The following is a 16,637-nucleotide window of genomic DNA, read 5'->3' on the forward strand; positions in this document are numbered from 1 at the left end:
TTGTACTACATTCTGGAAAGACTCTGAAATTTACATATCACGCAAAACATCACGTGTCATCAACATTGGACAGAAAATTATTTTCACATATTTTGTTTGTAAAGATAACAATTTATGCAATATTAACCTCTTCATTTTACTAGGAAAATGTCATATTCATAAGGCGAAATATCTTAAATAAATTCCCTCATTTAAACTGTTTCTATTTGATCTTGAACGTTACTTTGATTCTCCATTACTTTGAGATGTCCAGGTCAGCAGTTAATAGGCTATCTATTCTGAAATGTTTGTCTGAAGATGTCTGTCACTTAAAATACGTATTTGTCCTTTTTAAAATGTATGTAAATTTTTCTTTACAAAAATTTTCTTAAAATATATAAAAATAATCATCTTTTTTTGTTGGAATTTGATTTGTTTCTTTTGTTTAATGACTGTCATGCCCAAGACTGTTTTAACTTAATTTAATCTTTTTGAATTGGTTCATGCTGTCCGTTCATTCAGATTGACTACAAAGAACGACAGAGGAATGGTGTATAGATCTATGGCCTCAAAAGTCACTAAAAATCAAAATTAAGTCATGCTGTATAATTATACTAAATTTGTTATTTTTAAAAGCTGATACAGATTTAAATGACCATATTTTCATACTGGGTCTGGCGTAACTAGTGTCCAGATCAACACCTTAGTCTCCGTGACCGTACGTCACAATATTCAATATTCAAAATGAATGTTTTAGGTCTATGAGACTGCTTTAAATGCATTGTGAAAAATCACACCATTATGTCATGTCATAAAAATGGCAGGGGTTTCTATTAAGTGGAATGTCAGTATTTTATTGTTAAGATGACTCCAGCTTTTTTTGGAAACACATTAAAGTCTTATCAAAAACAAAACAAAAACAAAAACTGTTGGCATATTCAGTGCATGTCGTTTCCACAATAACGTTTCCTGATTGAGAAAATATGGGTCAAATTTTTAAGATGGATTTCTTTCATGTTCCAAGGCAAGTGCTCTACTTAGGAGATCATTTTATCAAATGTAAAGCAACTTTATACAAACACTGACGGACTTCAGAACATATACAGATGTTTTAGTGATGTCAAAGTTGGGAAGGAAAAAAAAAAAATTAAAAAAAAAAAAGCAACCACTGTATTGCATTACAGTCAGCACCCCCTTTTGTCCTCGAGACCCCGATTAGTTGAGAGACCCAATAACCGAACAGAAACTGTATTTTTAATGGAGGACTGCTGTCCAAGTCCCTGCGTGAAGATTCAAGACATTCAATTTCTACTCTTCACACCACAAGTTCAAATTTTATAATCTCCTTTTCCCCCTTCCCTGTTTGTCTGCATTAGTCTGACTTCTCCTTCTCTTTCATGTGCAGGAAGACAATGCTGAAGACAAAGAGCCCCGACATCATGGAGAAGACGCTGGCGTAGTATGGGAAGGCTGAGGGGATGAAGCGCTCGTACTGAGTGTGCTGCAGGGGACGCACCGATACCTGTGGTAAAGAAAAGCAGTTGTAGAAATTAGCCCACCATTCATTCATGTGTCTATTATCAACAAGGGCAAAACTCTTAGATAATACACCACGGTTTTAGGAGCTTGTCCTAAGGGTCAGCTTAACTGCACAGTGATGGGTGCACAGAAAATATCCACACTTCACCACAGAATATGTTGAGCAGAAAGCAACTAGGATATTAAGTGTGGTAAAAAAAAATATATGTTGATAAGCCCAGGTGAGGTCGAACAGTCTGATGAACTTGCCTGAGTGGAGGAGTAGAGGTGTGTGTACCCCAGTCGGTTGTAGTCCACCTTGAACTGGAAGACTCCGTACACATCAGGCAGTTTGAACTGGACGCTGTATTTACCTCCTAGCAGAGATACGACACAGTTTTTAATAGTGGACACAGTTTATGACAGCGAAGGTGTGTTTTAAATAAGTTAACAAGAACAGAAACGCACCATTTTTCTTGAGGTAAGTCCTGACGAAGGGATCGATCCTCACAAACTCCAGCTGAATATCATCTCCATCGAAGGGGACCCAGCGGCCCTCGGACAACATCTCGATGACGATGCTGTATTCCTGCATGGGAACGTTTTACAATGATTGAGATGTACAAGTACAACATTCCTCATTCAGGCTAAAAAAAACAAACACCTTCAGGGTGATGACTGTTCACATGAAACTCACCACAAGGTCAGTGATGGTGTATGCTGCTGGGGGAGTGTTCTCTCCCACAGGATGATGGGTAACAGCTCCCACTCTGAGGACTCCGGCCTCCTTGAACACCCAACGGGACAGAGCCTCGGCGAGCTCCATGTTCCCGGTCTGCTTGTGCCTGACAAAGACCACAACAAGGAGAAGAGGGCTTTAACCACCGTGGACTGTAACCTGGACAATCAGCCTCTGATGGGATGCAGTTTATTTGATCAATTATAATGTAAGTTCTGTAATCAATGTTTTTATTGTTTGTCGACAGGAGGATAAGAGTCCATTTCCCCCCTTTCCTTCTTTGGGGTTGCTTGAGAAGTTTCCATTTGAACATGCAAAGGTCTAAATTTTAAAATGCTGCTATTAAGCAAAAAAAATATCAGCAAACTGCCCAACTGTCATTGCAGTCACATATTACAGTTTTGGTTTTTGTTAAGTAGAGACTGTAATAGTATCCAGGGGTGTGATGCACAGTGGCTCACCTCTGGGACCCGGGTGTGGCCTTCTGCACAGCAGAGTTGAAGAAGGCGTCGCTGAAGAAGTCCAGGGAGCCACTGAAAACCACTCTGGCATTGTTCCTGGCCTGGAGGCCAGCGATCAGCAGGGTGTTCTTGCCAACAGCATGTGGATACTGGAGAAGTGAAAATGAATTATTAGGTATAGGTAAAGTAAGTGATGTTAAATCTTCTTCTTTAATACAGTGAGGTGATGACAGCAAATAAGATGCTATTAAACAAGCTCAGGACAGAAGAAGATCTATATACTATATGGATACCACTTTTCTTCTGGATTAAACTTGTTCTAAATTCACAATCTGTTATTTCTGATGATGTCAGTGATGTTACCTGAGAGATGGGTCTGTCAGGGAAAAAGGAGTAAGAGGTGGAAGAGCCAGTGAGGATGTCCAGGACAAGAGGGTTGTCTGGGTCTGCCACCATGCTGGAAGAGAGGGCGGCATGTTTAGAAAAGTGTTCCTATGGTTTGCATTGTGGCGAGTCATACATTTAACCTTTGAACATTAATAAACAGGTGCAACATCAAACGCCGTCCTTCAAAAGTTTCTGTTACAGCCTAGCACAGTAAAGTTAACCTAGTGAGGTGCTGCTCAAAGTAAAAAGTAAAATTTGTAAACAAGTAAAACAGTGATTCATTATTGCTAGAAATCTCAGCACCCTCCCAAATTCAGTATATTATAGTCATTTAGTGCTGCACGTGTTACAGATGACACTTGGATGTTCCAATTTAAACTTCATTTAGTTGTGCTTACCCAACACCCTTGAATAAAACTGGTTTATTGGTGGGTTTGCCGACAATAGTGGGAGCTTTCAGCAGGTTCTCTGGGTCAGCGACAATCAGGGTGTGCTGCAGACAAGAGACAATGTAAATAACAATGTTAAGTTCTTAAGACTGGATTTGTGAAACAAAGTTCCTGTGCCCATAGATTTCTGTTTACCTCTCCAGGATCAGACACGTCGTAGTTGTGATGGTCAATGACAGCAGTCTTCTCCTCATCAAACTCAATGCCACACTCACTGCCCAGCTCCCTCAGAGGGTCACCTATGTAACAAGAGAAAAGCATTAATATATGACAATATTCCAGTATTTCCAATGATGCAATATTGGAGCAAAAAGCTGTTAGAAACCAACTGACCGATATCTGAACTAGCAGCAACCAGGACATTGCCTCCACCGTCAATGAAGGATGTAATAGTCTCCACATTTATATTTCCTCCAAAGTCTGCAGGTGACCACAAAGAATACATTTTACAGATTGCTTCAGCAAAGGCAAACACAAGCCATAAAACTGATTAACTCCATTCTGAATTTAAAAGAGTGAAATTTACCTTCAACTGAAGGCGCGAAGATGATTAAATGGTCATACAGGAACTGGCCGTATTTGATCAGAGAGAGGGAGGGATCATCAGCTGTCTTGAATGTGACGTCAAAGCCGCGATCTGAAAAGGAGAGGCACATTATCAGCGGCACTAAAACAGTGACAGACTTATGCATCTCTGCAGTAACCTGAACGATGTTAAAGTTTCAAAGGATTGGTAACCTCTGCACTATAACTCCAAAGCTATAAGACCATTATATACCACTGAGGGTATCTTTAAGGCGAATTTTCTGAAGTTGCATTAGCAAGCCCACATAATCATTAATTCAGAATAACATGGTAACATCCTGTTAACAACCTAATTATTATAGTAGTACTCTCGATCACTTGCATCGGGCATAAGTGGATCTTTGGTTGAGGGTAACCGCCAAATTGATCATAAAATATTAAGTTCGTCTAAAATTATGATCTTTACTAGAGGTAAAGTTTACTCTAGTTTACTAGAGGTATGCCGAAATGAAGAGCGTCCCCGAATCGATTCAGTGCAGTATAAGTAAAGATTACAAAGTATAAAAAGTATCTTAGTAAGTTAAAAATAAGTTAAAACTGCCAGAGACTTTAATAAAGTTTGGAGAGGTATAGCTAACATAGCACAGCTAAGCTAGCATTAGCAGCGTTTCTGTGTAGCGTGAAGCTAACGTCTACAAAACCAAGTCCCAACGGCTCTATATTCCCTACCAGAGACATTTTAGCATTACAATCGGGATCTATAACACTATACAAGAAGGTATTTATAGGTTAAAGATAAGCATGCATCTCGTTCTTACCTGCCAGACTGCGGAAGAACATTGAATGGGTGTCTCTGATGTTGAGGTTGTCCAGCAGAACCAACGTCTTTCCGTCGGCCAGAGCACAATGCAACATGGAGGCTAATGACAGGAATAAAAGGACATTGTTGTCCAGAAGTCTAAACCTCCTCTGGGTCATCGTTGCGGTCCGTTTTTTGGACGATGATACAGAACCGGTCCGGTTTGTCTGCACGACTGCTGTCAGCGACGCCATTTTTGCTGCAGAAGTGGACGTCAGCTTAGCAGACGAGTTAACTTTGACCCCGTGATCTAGCCAATCACAGAGAGGAACGCGTCTCCCCCCCCGACTGCGATTCCACAAAAATGGGGTGAAAGATTTATTGTAAGACTGACAATCACGGAAGTCTCAACCTTATTTATTGAATTATAACCAGGGCCAGCAATTCTGACTTTAAAACAGTTGAGTTAGATTTTCTAAATAATTTTAAAATATAATTCATGCACGTTTGTTTATGCTTATCTAATTTGAAACAAGTTATTATGCTATATTCTTGTTAAATGCCTAATTTTTCCTAATTGAATTTATATATCTTATTACTTTATGTGCCAGGAATGCACAATTCTTAATCCCATGATATTCTAGGAATTTCCTGAGCAATGTAAGGAAAAATCAACAGTCTATTGTTTTTTATTAAAAAAACAACAGCGTAACACAAGACAGGTCAGACTGTGATGATTCTTTATTGATCCGTTGATGACTACCAGTGTGTCTATGTAACTGATATTTAATCGAGCATCTTGCAGGTGTTAATATAAACAGACAAAATACTTCATACCAGTGTGATCAGTTTACTGCAATAAAAACAAAAGCTGTCTTGCAATCATAGTAAAACTGAGAATTGTTGACCAGTTTGTTGTCACCACAAATATTTGTTTTTTTTATCAGAGGTAATAAGACTTAGAGGACACATCACAAATATACAAATATTACACATGCAAAGCATTTGCAGTGTTTGCCAGGACAAGAATAAATGGCATCCCACTTCTTAAATCTTTAGTACCCCTACATGTCTATGTAAATAATCTCTGTATAATGTGCTTTCCGTGAAAATACTTCTACTAAGTACAATAAAATATTTCCACTGTTTAGGGGGCATGTACATATTTCACCTGAGTGAAATGGAAAAATAACACAGAGTTCTTCAAGTTATATAAGGTAAGACTGAGTTGTGATGTTTTATACAAAGGACAATGCACAATCCTGCATTTCAGTCTAATAATAAACAAACTATACATAGTATAACCATCTCTGAAAGACTTCTTGACAATATTTACCAAATCAATGAATCTCGCCTGGTTTGCTGGAATTAGGACTGACTGCATAAAACATGATTTATGACTATAAATCCTAAAATGAAATTGTTTAAAAACTGTTGTGTTTTATGAATCCAGTTTAGGTAAAGTTTGGGAGGCTGAAACTCTGAGACCTCATCACCGACTCACTTTATTTCTTGCATTTCTTCCTCCTGTATAAATTAGATTTCTTTCACAAAAATATTTCTTACACTCTTCACAAATCTGCTCCACGACGCCTGACGTTCACATTCCAACTCCTCTTCTTTCTCCTCCTCCACCTCTGCTGTGTGGGTTTCCACTTCTCCATCCTCCCCCCCTCTGCTTCTCCCTTTCTGTCCTGGGCACGGCAGATCAGTTTTCCCCTTCCTGAATGACCTGCTCAGTTGTGGGTTGCCATGTTGTGGCGGTATCCCCCTCAGCAGTGGTAGCTGTGGTGTACTGGTAGAAGTCAGAATCTGCCTGAAACATGACCAAGGCCTGAGCTGTGTGGATGCGAACGTGCTGGGCCAGGGAGCTCGCATCCAAGAATTTATCACCACATGAATCACAAGCGTATAAGATCTGCGTGTTGGGGTCTGGGAACAGAAGAAGAGTTGACATTCATTCATATTTGTCATTGTGTTTTCAAATCTACATAATAATTCTACATTTCCACCTGGACTGTCTGACAACCTCCTTGTCTTTCAGTGGTTTGACTTAGAATGAAACTAAACACAGCAGGATAGTGAATAATACCATACTTAAATTTGTTACAAGTTATCACAACTGTACACTATTTATTTGTAGCATTCATTGATTACATATGTGTACATGCAGAATTTCTGTCAGTGTCATGTTTTAAAGAGGCTATTGTATTTCTGTTTCTTTCAACCCATACGTTATATTTTAAATTCCCGAGCCCCTGTGATTTGCTGATTGCTTGTATTTTTTTCTAATAGTACAAAATTGTTCAAATACAGTTGTCTGAGTTCACAGAGTGAGTTTTTACCTGCTTCTTGCACTTTCTCTACGGCTTTGGTGATTTCAGCTTTCAAAGCCTCGGTCTCATCTGCCGACACTGAAGCCGCCACTGGAACTACTGTGAACGGACACATGACACGAGGTAAACAAACACCTACCGATGCCTGAGCCCTTTCACCCCCCCCCCATGCTTCTTTTATTATTATCTGCAGCATTCATCAGGTCCTTGTCAGGATATTGACATTTTGAGGATGCTGTCTGACCTGTCAGCTGAGCTACGGCACTGCCTGCCAGGGCCTCGGTTGCCAGGGTGACGATGTCCTCCGTGGTTACGGTAACTATGTTGATTTCGTTGTCAGAGGTGGCCGTGCCTGCGCACACATCAGCCCCCTCGTCCGCGCTGCCCCCGGCTACGACCAGCCGCTTCATGCCGGCCTTGCCGTGGTGGACGGTCTTGACGTGGGAGCGGAGGTTGTCCACACGGTTGAACCCTCGGCCGCATTTATCACACAGGAAAGGTTTCTCCCCTGAGGGAGCAGGAGAGAACCGAAGATTTAAGGATGGAAGCTCTGAGTTCATCTGGATGCACAGAGATAAGGTGGATTGGGAAAATGTTAATGCAGCTGTTACAAATATTTTGGGATACGAAATTCCAAATAGTAGTCCTGCGTTGTGTCTTGGGAACAATAAAAGTACCGTGATGAGATAAGATCTCTACCTGACGGCAGTTCTACTCGCAGCAGGTAAGAAAGCTGTTATCAGAAACTGGCTGAATGTAAACGCTCCACATCAGGAACAGTGGCTGCAAACTGTCCAAGACATTTTCATCATGGAGAAGTCGACATATGTTTTGAGAGAATACGTTTAAAAAGAACTGGGGAAAATGGACCATTTATATGAGACACAAAACAGACCCAATTAATATCTAATTTAAATTGTTCCATGAATATTGAGATATTTCCAAACTCCACTGTTATTTTATTTTGTATTTGGTTGTGTATATGTGTGTATATTATTGTGAAAACTCAATGAAGATTTAAGTGTAAAAAAAAAAAAAAAGAAAGTCAGCCATAGTCAGTTTGTCCTCACCTGTGTGTATGATGATGTGCTTCGACAGGTCTCCCACATTGACAAATGCTTTGTTGCACATCTGACACTTGTGTGGACGGACGTTGTCATGGTGCCGAATGTGATTGGCCAGTTGACTGGATTGCACAAACCTGTCCAGAGAGATACATCATCTGGTTTCCTGTATCATTGTATTTAAAGTGTCAGTTCTCACTTACTTCACGTATCTAGTAGTTTATGTTTAGAATTTCATGTCAGTACAAAACTGTAATTTAAACAAACACTCCCCTCCTGCAGATACATGTGATCTGTGTTTCCCCTTGAGTCAAACTTTTAACCAACGCGTTCTCACATATTTCCAGATCTCGTCCTTGGATGACCTCAGGTTATGTTTCCATGGCACAAGTGAGTTTGAAAAATGAGCCTATTATTACAGTATCACTGTATCTGCTCTCACCTTTTGCCGCAGCGATCACACACATAAGGCTTCTCTCCCGTGTGCTGGCGGACGTGAGCGATAAGCGAGCTGGCCTGGGTGAAGGCTTTGCCGCAGATAAGACAGACGCAGGGCTTCTCTCCTGCAACACATTGGTTATAGTCTCATCACGGCGGCATGTGGATGATATCACTGTGTGTTGCTGTCGGTCTGACTGTGCGGGGCGTACCTGTGTGGATGCGTTCATGTCGCTGCAGAGCTCCGGGGTCGCTGAAAGCTCTCTGACAGTGAACGCAGACATACGGTTTCTCCCCGCTGTGAACCCGCAGGTGTCTCTTCAGATTTCCTAAAAAAAAAAGCGGACATCATCAGAGGTCAGAGGTCAAAGGTCAGACCAAGTGACTCAAAGCAAAGAAACAACTCACTTTTCAGTTTTTAAAGCTCCAAGCTACATATCAGAACTGCCGCGCTTCTGCCATCACGCCCCCCCGGCTTTGGAACGACCTGCCCGAGGAGATAAGGCGTGCAGAATCTGTGACTTCCTTTAAGTCACTTCTTAAAACTCACTTTTACAGACTTGCTTTTATGTGATGTCGTCTTCTTATTGTCTTTCTATCATCCTTTATTTCTTAGACTATCATTTTTTTAAAATTACTTTCCTAATTGCTTTAGTTCCCTAACATCCTCAACTTCTTTGTATTGCTTTTATTTCCTTTTATTGTTTTATGGTTTTCATTTATCCTTATCATCTTTATTTCATTCCTTATTGTTTTATCTCTTTACAAATGTTTTTAGTTTCTTTTATTTTTATTTTCTTTATCGATCCTTTGCCTTATTTTATTGCAGTTTATTTTTATCTCATTCTGTTGCTTTATATTGTTTTAGTGCCAATACCTTGTTTTATTATTCCTATTCCCTTTCCCTGCTGACATCATCTTACATCTGACTTTGATCCTCCTGTTCTCAGGTCATGTTGTTGGGTTCTTGTGTTGCTTGCTCGGGTTCTTATGGAGTTTATATGTCGCTGTTGTTTTTTAGGGTTCTTCTGCCATTGTTCTCTTGTTTGTTTGTGCGTTTATGTCAAAGCACTTTGTAAACCCTCATTTTTAAAAGTGCTATATAAACTATTATTATTAATTATTATAATTATTAACTCCACAAGTCAACTTCCTCAAGATAAAACGCACAGTAAGTGAAAGCAGCAGGAACTGCTCCAGAAAAGAGGGTCTGAAATCCTCTGAATGGTAAATATAACACTAACATAGCCATGGCGTGATTATACTATAATTGATCATTATATTACACAGTAGCTTATATGTCATCAAAGAATCTAAAGTTGAAGCTCAGTCCGTGTGTCGGAGGTGACTGTAAGTTAAATGTCAGTTACTGAGGACAAAGAATCCCCTTGTAGATTCCCACCCAGCACAAGATCTCACATGTCAGGTGTTTGGCTCAATACAACAGGCATCTGTATAAAGAGTGAACTGGAGCTCTGTTAACAATACTGGCAGCAGCTTATTAACTTTAACTGAAATCATGTGACAACAGTGAGGCTGCAACTAATAATTATTTTCATCATGAATTAATCTGTGGAATAAAAACATACACAACAGCCTTCACAAATCACTAATAACCAATAACGTTTTATTTATAGATTCAAATTAACTTTCTGCCGGTCAACCAATCAAATAATCTAATTGTACGAATAAAGTCCCAACTCAGAGTGAACCAGACAATTGTATCCGACACATTTAAAGGTTCAAAGACGATCAAGAAACATCAGCAGCAGCAGTTTCTGCATCTACCTTTTTATTTTACCTAGTAGAGTAGAACTCGAAGCAGAATTTAGTAAACATATTGTTTAAAGTATAAACTAAGCAAAGCATTAAATCTCCTTTTTAAGAATATGTTTCTGATTTGTTCTGTGCCGCCTGATTTAATGTCTGCTGTCACTGAACTGATCTTTATTGGTCCCACTTTAGTTCTGAGGGATCCACATGCCACCGGGACATTTCTTTGACAGGTACAAAGTCTCTATACTGAGAGGCTGAGAGACTTTCACCCGAAACTAGAATTACTGCCCCAAGGTTGTTTCCTCGCTGCCGAACAGCCAAGACCCAGGAAACACGGTCACAGTCTCTCCTTCCTGAGTTACAGCATTGAATAATGGCCAGAAGTGTTTTATGCAGAACATTATGATGTCACGGTGAAGCTGACCTTTGACCTTTTGGATGTACGATGTCATTACTTCATTTTATCCTTAAGTTGGGTCATAATTAGTTTATGAATTTGTGAGTTACGGCCGTAGACGTAAACTTACAAGTCAAGAATAACAGAAGAACAAAGCAGTTAATATATAATATATATATATAATATATAATATATATACCTGAAGTGGTGAACTGTTTGCCACACTCTTTGCACTTGAGAGGCCCGTCTGTAATGTGGATTTTTAAGTGAGCCTTCAGATTTCCCAGCTGAAGAGAAACACACAACAATCAGGAAATGTTTGGTCACAAGCGAACGCACATGGGATGAAAAATTATTATTATTATAAAATTATTAAAAACACCTTTCAGAAAGTTCTGGAAAAGTTGTGTTTTATGAAGACAGGTGTAACTGCGGCTGGAAAGCTAAAACGTTCACAAACACGCCGTTTACCTGGTTGAAGCGTTTCTCGCAGTGTGGACACTTGTTGCCCTTCTCTGTGTCGTGCGTCTCCAGGTGTCGCATCTTGGCCGTGGGGTCAGAAAAGGCCTTCTCGCAGTAGTCGCAGTGATACGGCTTCTCGCCGCTGTGCACCAGCTGATGCCGCTTCAGGTTTCCGGATGTGGTGAAGAGCTTGCCGCACACGTCGCAGCTGTAGCGCGCCTCACCTGTGTGGCGTTTGCGGTGCAGGTTGAGCAGGCTGATCTGGCGGTAGCTCTTCCCGCAGGTGGAGCAGCAGTACGGCTTCAGAGGGCTGCGGGAGGAGACAGCAGCTCAAGGTTGAGACACAAAACCCGACAGAGCTCAGCGGCAGGTGTCAGGTGAGATAAACGTCTCTGAATAGAAACGAATGACTCACCTGTGTGTTTTCTCGTGGGCTTTACAGGCTGCTGGGTCAGAGAAAGCCTTGTTGCAGTCCCGACAGCTGAACGGCTTCTCTCCCGTGTGAATGCGCATGTGTCTCTTGAAATTACCAGTGTGGGTGAATTTCTTCCCACAGTCCTGGAGGAAAGAAAGAAAAACACGTCACGAAGAGTGAGCTGGCCGCCATTTTTAATAACAACATCAACAACCAACCAGAATCACTGGAGGTTCCTCGTTCCCATCAGCTTTGAGGCCTCAGCACTAAAGAGCTGAATGTACCTGATGCCTCACAAGTCAAAACACTAAATTAAAGACGTTACAAATTGTAAAACGTACTTTTATTTTATTTATTTATTTTCTTCCTCCCCTGGACACAAACTTTCTCACCTCACATTTGTGAGTCACGGAGCTGTAAGGCTTTGACTCGGAGCGGCTGCTCATCGACGCTGCCTGGGTTTGTCTCCCGTCTCTCTCGCCGCTGGAGTCACCTCCTCCCGCCTGCTGGCCGTCCTCGCCATCTTCCTCACCGGCCTCCTCTTCTTCATCTTCATCATCATCCTCATCATCATCAGTTCCCCCATCACCAGCCTCCCCAGAGTCTTCCTCCTCCTGGTCCTCGGCCACCTGAGCCGGCTCCGTCACCTTCTTCTCGGGTTTCGTCTTTGACGCGTCTTCATCCTCTGAGTCGTTGTCTGTGACGATGAGAGAAACAAACTGTTTAGTATCTTGACAACAGCAACTGCTCAAATAGAAAACCCTATGCAGAGTTCAGAAAGCCCCTTTGATGTGATTGATCATAAACTAACATGGAAACAACATATTGATCATATTAAAGAAAAAATATCCAAGTCAGTAGCAATTCTGTATAAATCTAGGGATATGTTAAATTACAAAGCCTTGTATTTAATTTACTGCTCACCTATACTTCCCTATATAACTTACTGTGCGGAAGTGTCTACCTTTAAAACGGGGTTAGCCATACCTATTATGGATAAGGCTGGTGACTATGATCAAGCTCATCCAATGTTTCTACATTCTCATGCTATGAAATGTACTGATTCAGTTTATTATTTTAAAATAAAGTTCAGAGCTAAATTAATGTCACTTCCACACTGTGTGCAAAAGGTTTTTTCAGCACAAGAGAGCAAATATGATCTGAGAGCTGTTTGTGAGTTTACTGTACAATAAAGCTGTAAAAGTTTCTATTGTTAAGGGTTAAATTATGGAATAATGTTAATATAAATTTACAAATGTGTTATTCGCTTTTGGCTTTCAAAAGAGTGGTCAACAGCTGTTTATGAGGGTTACAAGTGTGAACAATTTTATTTTATTTTTAGCGGGCAGCTTAAATTGATAAGAATATAGGTCGGCATATATAAAGTCGGTTGACTTAGTTTTTTGTGTTTTTTCTGTCTATATTGTTAATTTTTACTGGATTATATGTGATGACTGAATTAAAAATACTACTACTACTTTTAAAGCCATTAACATCTCACTGATAACTGATCAAATGCAGCGCTAGAAAATCCTGAATGTTTGTGTTTGATGATACTCGACACAGTTCGTAACCGGTGTAAAGTTTAGATAGACAGATATATACTTTATCTATCCCAGAGGGGAAATTCAAGTGACCAGCAGCTCATTAGGTATAATAACAGTTAATAATAAACAGGAATGGTTCAATAGTCCAGGTGTTTAAGGGGAAATGTGCTGTTCAGGCTGCAGCTCACCGGGTGGGAAGTTTCGTCGAGGAGGTTTTCTGATTCTTCTCCCTCGAGAGCTCATGTAGGACGAGCTGCCGCCAGATTTCAGCTGTGACTCTGTAAATCAAGAGAAAATATCTCCTTGTTTATTTGTCAAATAAAATGATCAACACATTTACAGACACTGAGGCATCAGGTGGGCCTTCAACACTTTGTTTCTCTAAATAAGGACTTACTGGGCGTATAGTCGGCGTCAGAGGGGTCGTCCTGAAATCCAGGTGCATCTTGTTCGGTGCTCCCTCCTTCCTTCTTTACAGGCGTCTTCTTCTGGGCAGAAAGGGGGCTGGTTTTGGGGGGTCGTCCTCGGCCTGAGTTGGTTCTGGCAGGGCTGGGCTGAGAAGCAGTCTCTTGTGTTTCGGCAGAGACGTCTTCCTCTACATTGTCCTGATTTTGTGTGGGCTCTTGATCTTCAGTTGGACCGTCAGAAGGAGGCTCCTCCACTTGTGATGGCACTTCTGCCAGGTCGCCCTCCAGCTCCTCTTTCTGCTCCTTTTCACCTGCTTTTTCTTCTGGTTTGTTCATAGAAAAATGGAGTAATGTTTGTTTTTTTTTTAACAGGGGTTCCATACTTCATATTTGTATTACACTGTGAAATCGAATTAAAATGTCGGATGTAAAGCAGTCTTGGTTGATATTGTAGCATAACCTGAAATAACCAGTAAACTATGTGACACTGATCAATTTTGCACAAGATGTGGAATTAAAAAACTTCATCATAATATCAGCGGTCAACCAATATGAACTTATGAACTAGAGTTCAGCCCTGTGACTATTTCTAATGACTTCAACCAACCATGGAAAGAGTGGAAATACATCTTTGTCACGAGCATTACAAACATAGGGGCACCTTCTTCCTCAGCTTCATTGGAAAGGGAAAGTTGAGGTTAAACAAATTAGGTTGTTGAGATACTTTAATTCTGAATAATTAATGTTGTTAACCTCATCTGCCCCTTTCTTAACGAGCATTAAATGATCGACCCGGTTCAGCTCTTGTAAAATCGAGGGCACAGATCATTATGAAGTTGAGGACTGTTACTTTAAAGAGTGACAGGAGAGACTCACCAACGGTGAAATCCAGTGTTATGAGGGAAGGAGCTGGGTTTGCCATCGACTGGTACGCAGAGCAGGCGTTTACAATCTCTTGCATTTGTAGAAAGTTGGCAACAGCAAGCACGTCTTCTACATTCTGTGGACTTAAACTCAGCTTGGCTGTGTACATAAACTCCAGGACCTGACCCAAACCTGCAACGATAACCAGGAATACAAAAGACAGCAGAAATGATGAGGGTACATTTACTGCTATTTAAGTCAAGCGTTGGTGATGGTGGACAAAATAAGAGCAACGGGCGATGAAAAAGGCAAAATCAATCAAATAAAAAGTTTGAAACAGAAACTACCTGCTGCATTGCTGATGTCCAGATGCACCACATCTTTCTGGTCCAAGAAGAGGGTGCGGAAGTAGATACTGCAGGCCGCTAACACAGCTTTGTGGGCCTTGAAGTCCACCCCATCCACTACAAAGGTGCAATCACACAGCAGGCCCTGCTTGCGTTGCCGATCAAGCTGCTCCAGAACTTTCCCACTGTGCCACGGGAACTCCATCGCTCTGAAGGCTTGAAGATCGTGGAGGAGGCTGGCAGGAATGCACAGGCTCAGAGGACCACTGACAAGTAAGAAGTCACATGTGGCACATTAGGAAAAACTCAAATGGCTGATGGTGGTGGTCTTTTATTAAACACCACCAATCAATCAGTGTTGCTCACCTTTGATAGCATATAAAATCTATATGATATAATTCAACTGACATCACATGAGTATTAACTGAGAAAAAGTAAATATTAGCAGCATCAGCCTTCAAAAACCATATACGTCATGTCAACATTGATAAAATTGCACAGTATTAAAACTGTAGAAACGATCCATAAGGGTGAATATTTATCCTGAATTTCTTTTTCATTATTTCAGGGTAATAAATCACCATCTTTGTTAGCCAAAAAATGAGCACTAAGCCCAAAAATTACAGAAGCCTCATTTCTTACTTTCCCCTTTTTAAACTGGCATGTGGATTTGTTTATGCCCACTTAAAAAAAATATGTAATGTTATAATGTACCAACTGTGTATTATGATCAAACTGGGGTTATTTCCATGGGTTATATTAATGCAGACAATCCTCACATTTGTCGAGGAACACCTTGCTTTGTGTTAATGCAAAAGTCAAACAAGTACTTTATTTATCTAGTAGAAACTGTGTGTGGTTTGTCCTGTGTTGTTGGTGAAAGACAGGTGTTTACATTCCTGGGTGTAGATATCAGGCTCCTTTTCCTCCAGGACACCACCAGTAAATACTGGAGACCGGATTTCAGCCCCAAACTGTGCTTTAACAACCATTCAAAACATCACTAACGTTGCCTTAAATACAAAATATGTTTCAACTATGATGGGAAGAAATAACACCATCTTGCTAGCTAGCTAAACAAGTGTCGAAATTAACCAGAACGACACTAGAATTAAGCTTTAACTGATGTCCCGATGTCCAGGCAACTAAACGGGGAATTTAAAAAAAGCATTAAAAATGTTTTCTGTCTGTAAATGTAGTTTCTCGAGTTTTAACCGCTTGGTTTGACGGTGCTATATATCGATTACAATTCCTCCATCCTTGTAGCTTTGTTATCAGGGATTAATTTAGCATGCCTTGACATGCATGTAATGCAGGGACAAGATGGCGACCCGAGGAGTCGGGCCTGTCTTCATCCCTTGTTCTTTTCGCAGCTAGCTCGCTCTTTGAGCTACGTGGACGCGCCATTTTAACAAAATCTAACTCCGGAATTACCTCCTTGTTATCTCCTCTTCGCTCCGGGTTCAAACTGCTGGACCGAGCGGTGTTTACGAGTCTTTGACTGAGTTACGAAAAGCAAACCCAATCGAGTTTTTCGGTGATCGATCTTGCCCCGCTAACTCCATCCACCGCCATCTTCCTCTCTCTGATCGATTGATAGGGACCGGCCGGATGTGTCGCAGGAGCAGACGCAGTGCGAACACGTTGTGTGGTGATGATGGCCGCGTGATGGCGCCATCGAGCTACGTGACTTACGTGACGTCCATGTATCCACAAGAAGCACATAA

The 16,637-nt window shown here is 40.9% G+C and overlaps 2 protein-coding genes across 3 annotated transcripts; both read right to left on the bottom strand.

Moving 5' to 3' along the window:
* Positions 1–817: 817 nt before the first annotated feature.
* On the bottom strand, positions 818–5,140 carry ddost (dolichyl-diphosphooligosaccharide--protein glycosyltransferase subunit (non-catalytic)). Its single transcript, XM_056384425.1, has 11 exons — positions 4,877–5,140; positions 4,060–4,170; positions 3,867–3,953; positions 3,669–3,772; positions 3,483–3,577; positions 3,061–3,154; positions 2,698–2,846; positions 2,195–2,342; positions 1,966–2,086; positions 1,768–1,874; positions 818–1,501 (listed from the first exon to the last, which is right to left on the bottom strand). Exons 1-11 carry the CDS (start codon positions 5,109–5,111, stop codon positions 1,352–1,354), a joined length of 1,401 nt encoding a protein of 466 aa, XP_056240400.1. The 5' UTR covers positions 5,112–5,140; the 3' UTR covers positions 818–1,351.
* A 440-nt stretch (positions 5,141–5,580) lies between these two features.
* On the bottom strand, positions 5,581–16,620 carry zbtb17 (zinc finger and BTB domain containing 17). Of its 2 annotated transcripts, none has more exons than XM_056385672.1 (15): positions 16,345–16,620; positions 14,911–15,176; positions 14,576–14,755; positions 13,690–14,019; positions 13,481–13,570; positions 12,138–12,442; positions 11,746–11,888; positions 11,340–11,640; positions 11,068–11,155; positions 8,908–9,024; positions 8,700–8,820; positions 8,264–8,394; positions 7,438–7,701; positions 7,203–7,292; positions 5,581–6,789 (listed from the first exon to the last, which is right to left on the bottom strand). In XM_056385672.1, exons 2-15 carry the CDS (start codon positions 15,113–15,115, stop codon positions 6,566–6,568), a joined length of 2,589 nt encoding a protein of 862 aa, XP_056241647.1. In that variant the 5' UTR covers positions 15,116–15,176; positions 16,345–16,620; the 3' UTR covers positions 5,581–6,565. The 2 variants fall into 2 exon arrangements, with proteins under 2 accessions (XP_056241647.1, XP_056241646.1); XM_056385671.1 differs by having other exon boundaries at positions 13,690–14,022; positions 16,345–16,619.
* Positions 16,621–16,637: the final 17 nt, after the last annotated feature.

Source organism: Seriola aureovittata, chromosome 9 (genome assembly GCF_021018895.1).
Source record: "Seriola aureovittata isolate HTS-2021-v1 ecotype China chromosome 9, ASM2101889v1, whole genome shotgun sequence".
Lineage (NCBI taxonomy): Eukaryota > Metazoa > Chordata > Actinopteri > Carangiformes > Carangidae > Seriola > Seriola aureovittata.

Excerpts from the sequence above, each read along its gene's own strand:
- ddost (XM_056384425.1), bottom strand. The coding sequence starts at position 5,111 with ATGGCGTCGCTGACAGCAGTCGTGCAGACAAACCGGACCGGTTCTGTA. Across the intron at positions 2,087-2,194 it reads ACACCATCACTGACCTTGTG|GAATACAGCATCGTCATCGA; the intron begins GTGAGTTTCATG and ends GTTCCCATGCAG. Across the intron at positions 1,875-1,965 it reads GACTTACCTCAAGAAAAATG|GAGGTAAATACAGCGTCCAG; the intron begins GTGCGTTTCTGT and ends TATCTCTGCTAG.
- zbtb17 (XM_056385671.1), bottom strand. The coding sequence starts at position 15,115 with ATGGAGTTCCCGTGGCACAGTGGGAAAGTTCTGGAGCAGCTTGATCGG. Across the intron at positions 14,756-14,910 it reads GGACATCAGCAATGCAGCAG|GTTTGGGTCAGGTCCTGGAG; the intron begins GTAGTTTCTGTT and ends TTATCGTTGCAG. Across the intron at positions 11,889-12,137 it reads CCGTGACTCACAAATGTGAG|GACTGTGGGAAGAAATTCAC; the intron begins GTGAGAAAGTTT and ends TCTTTCCTCCAG.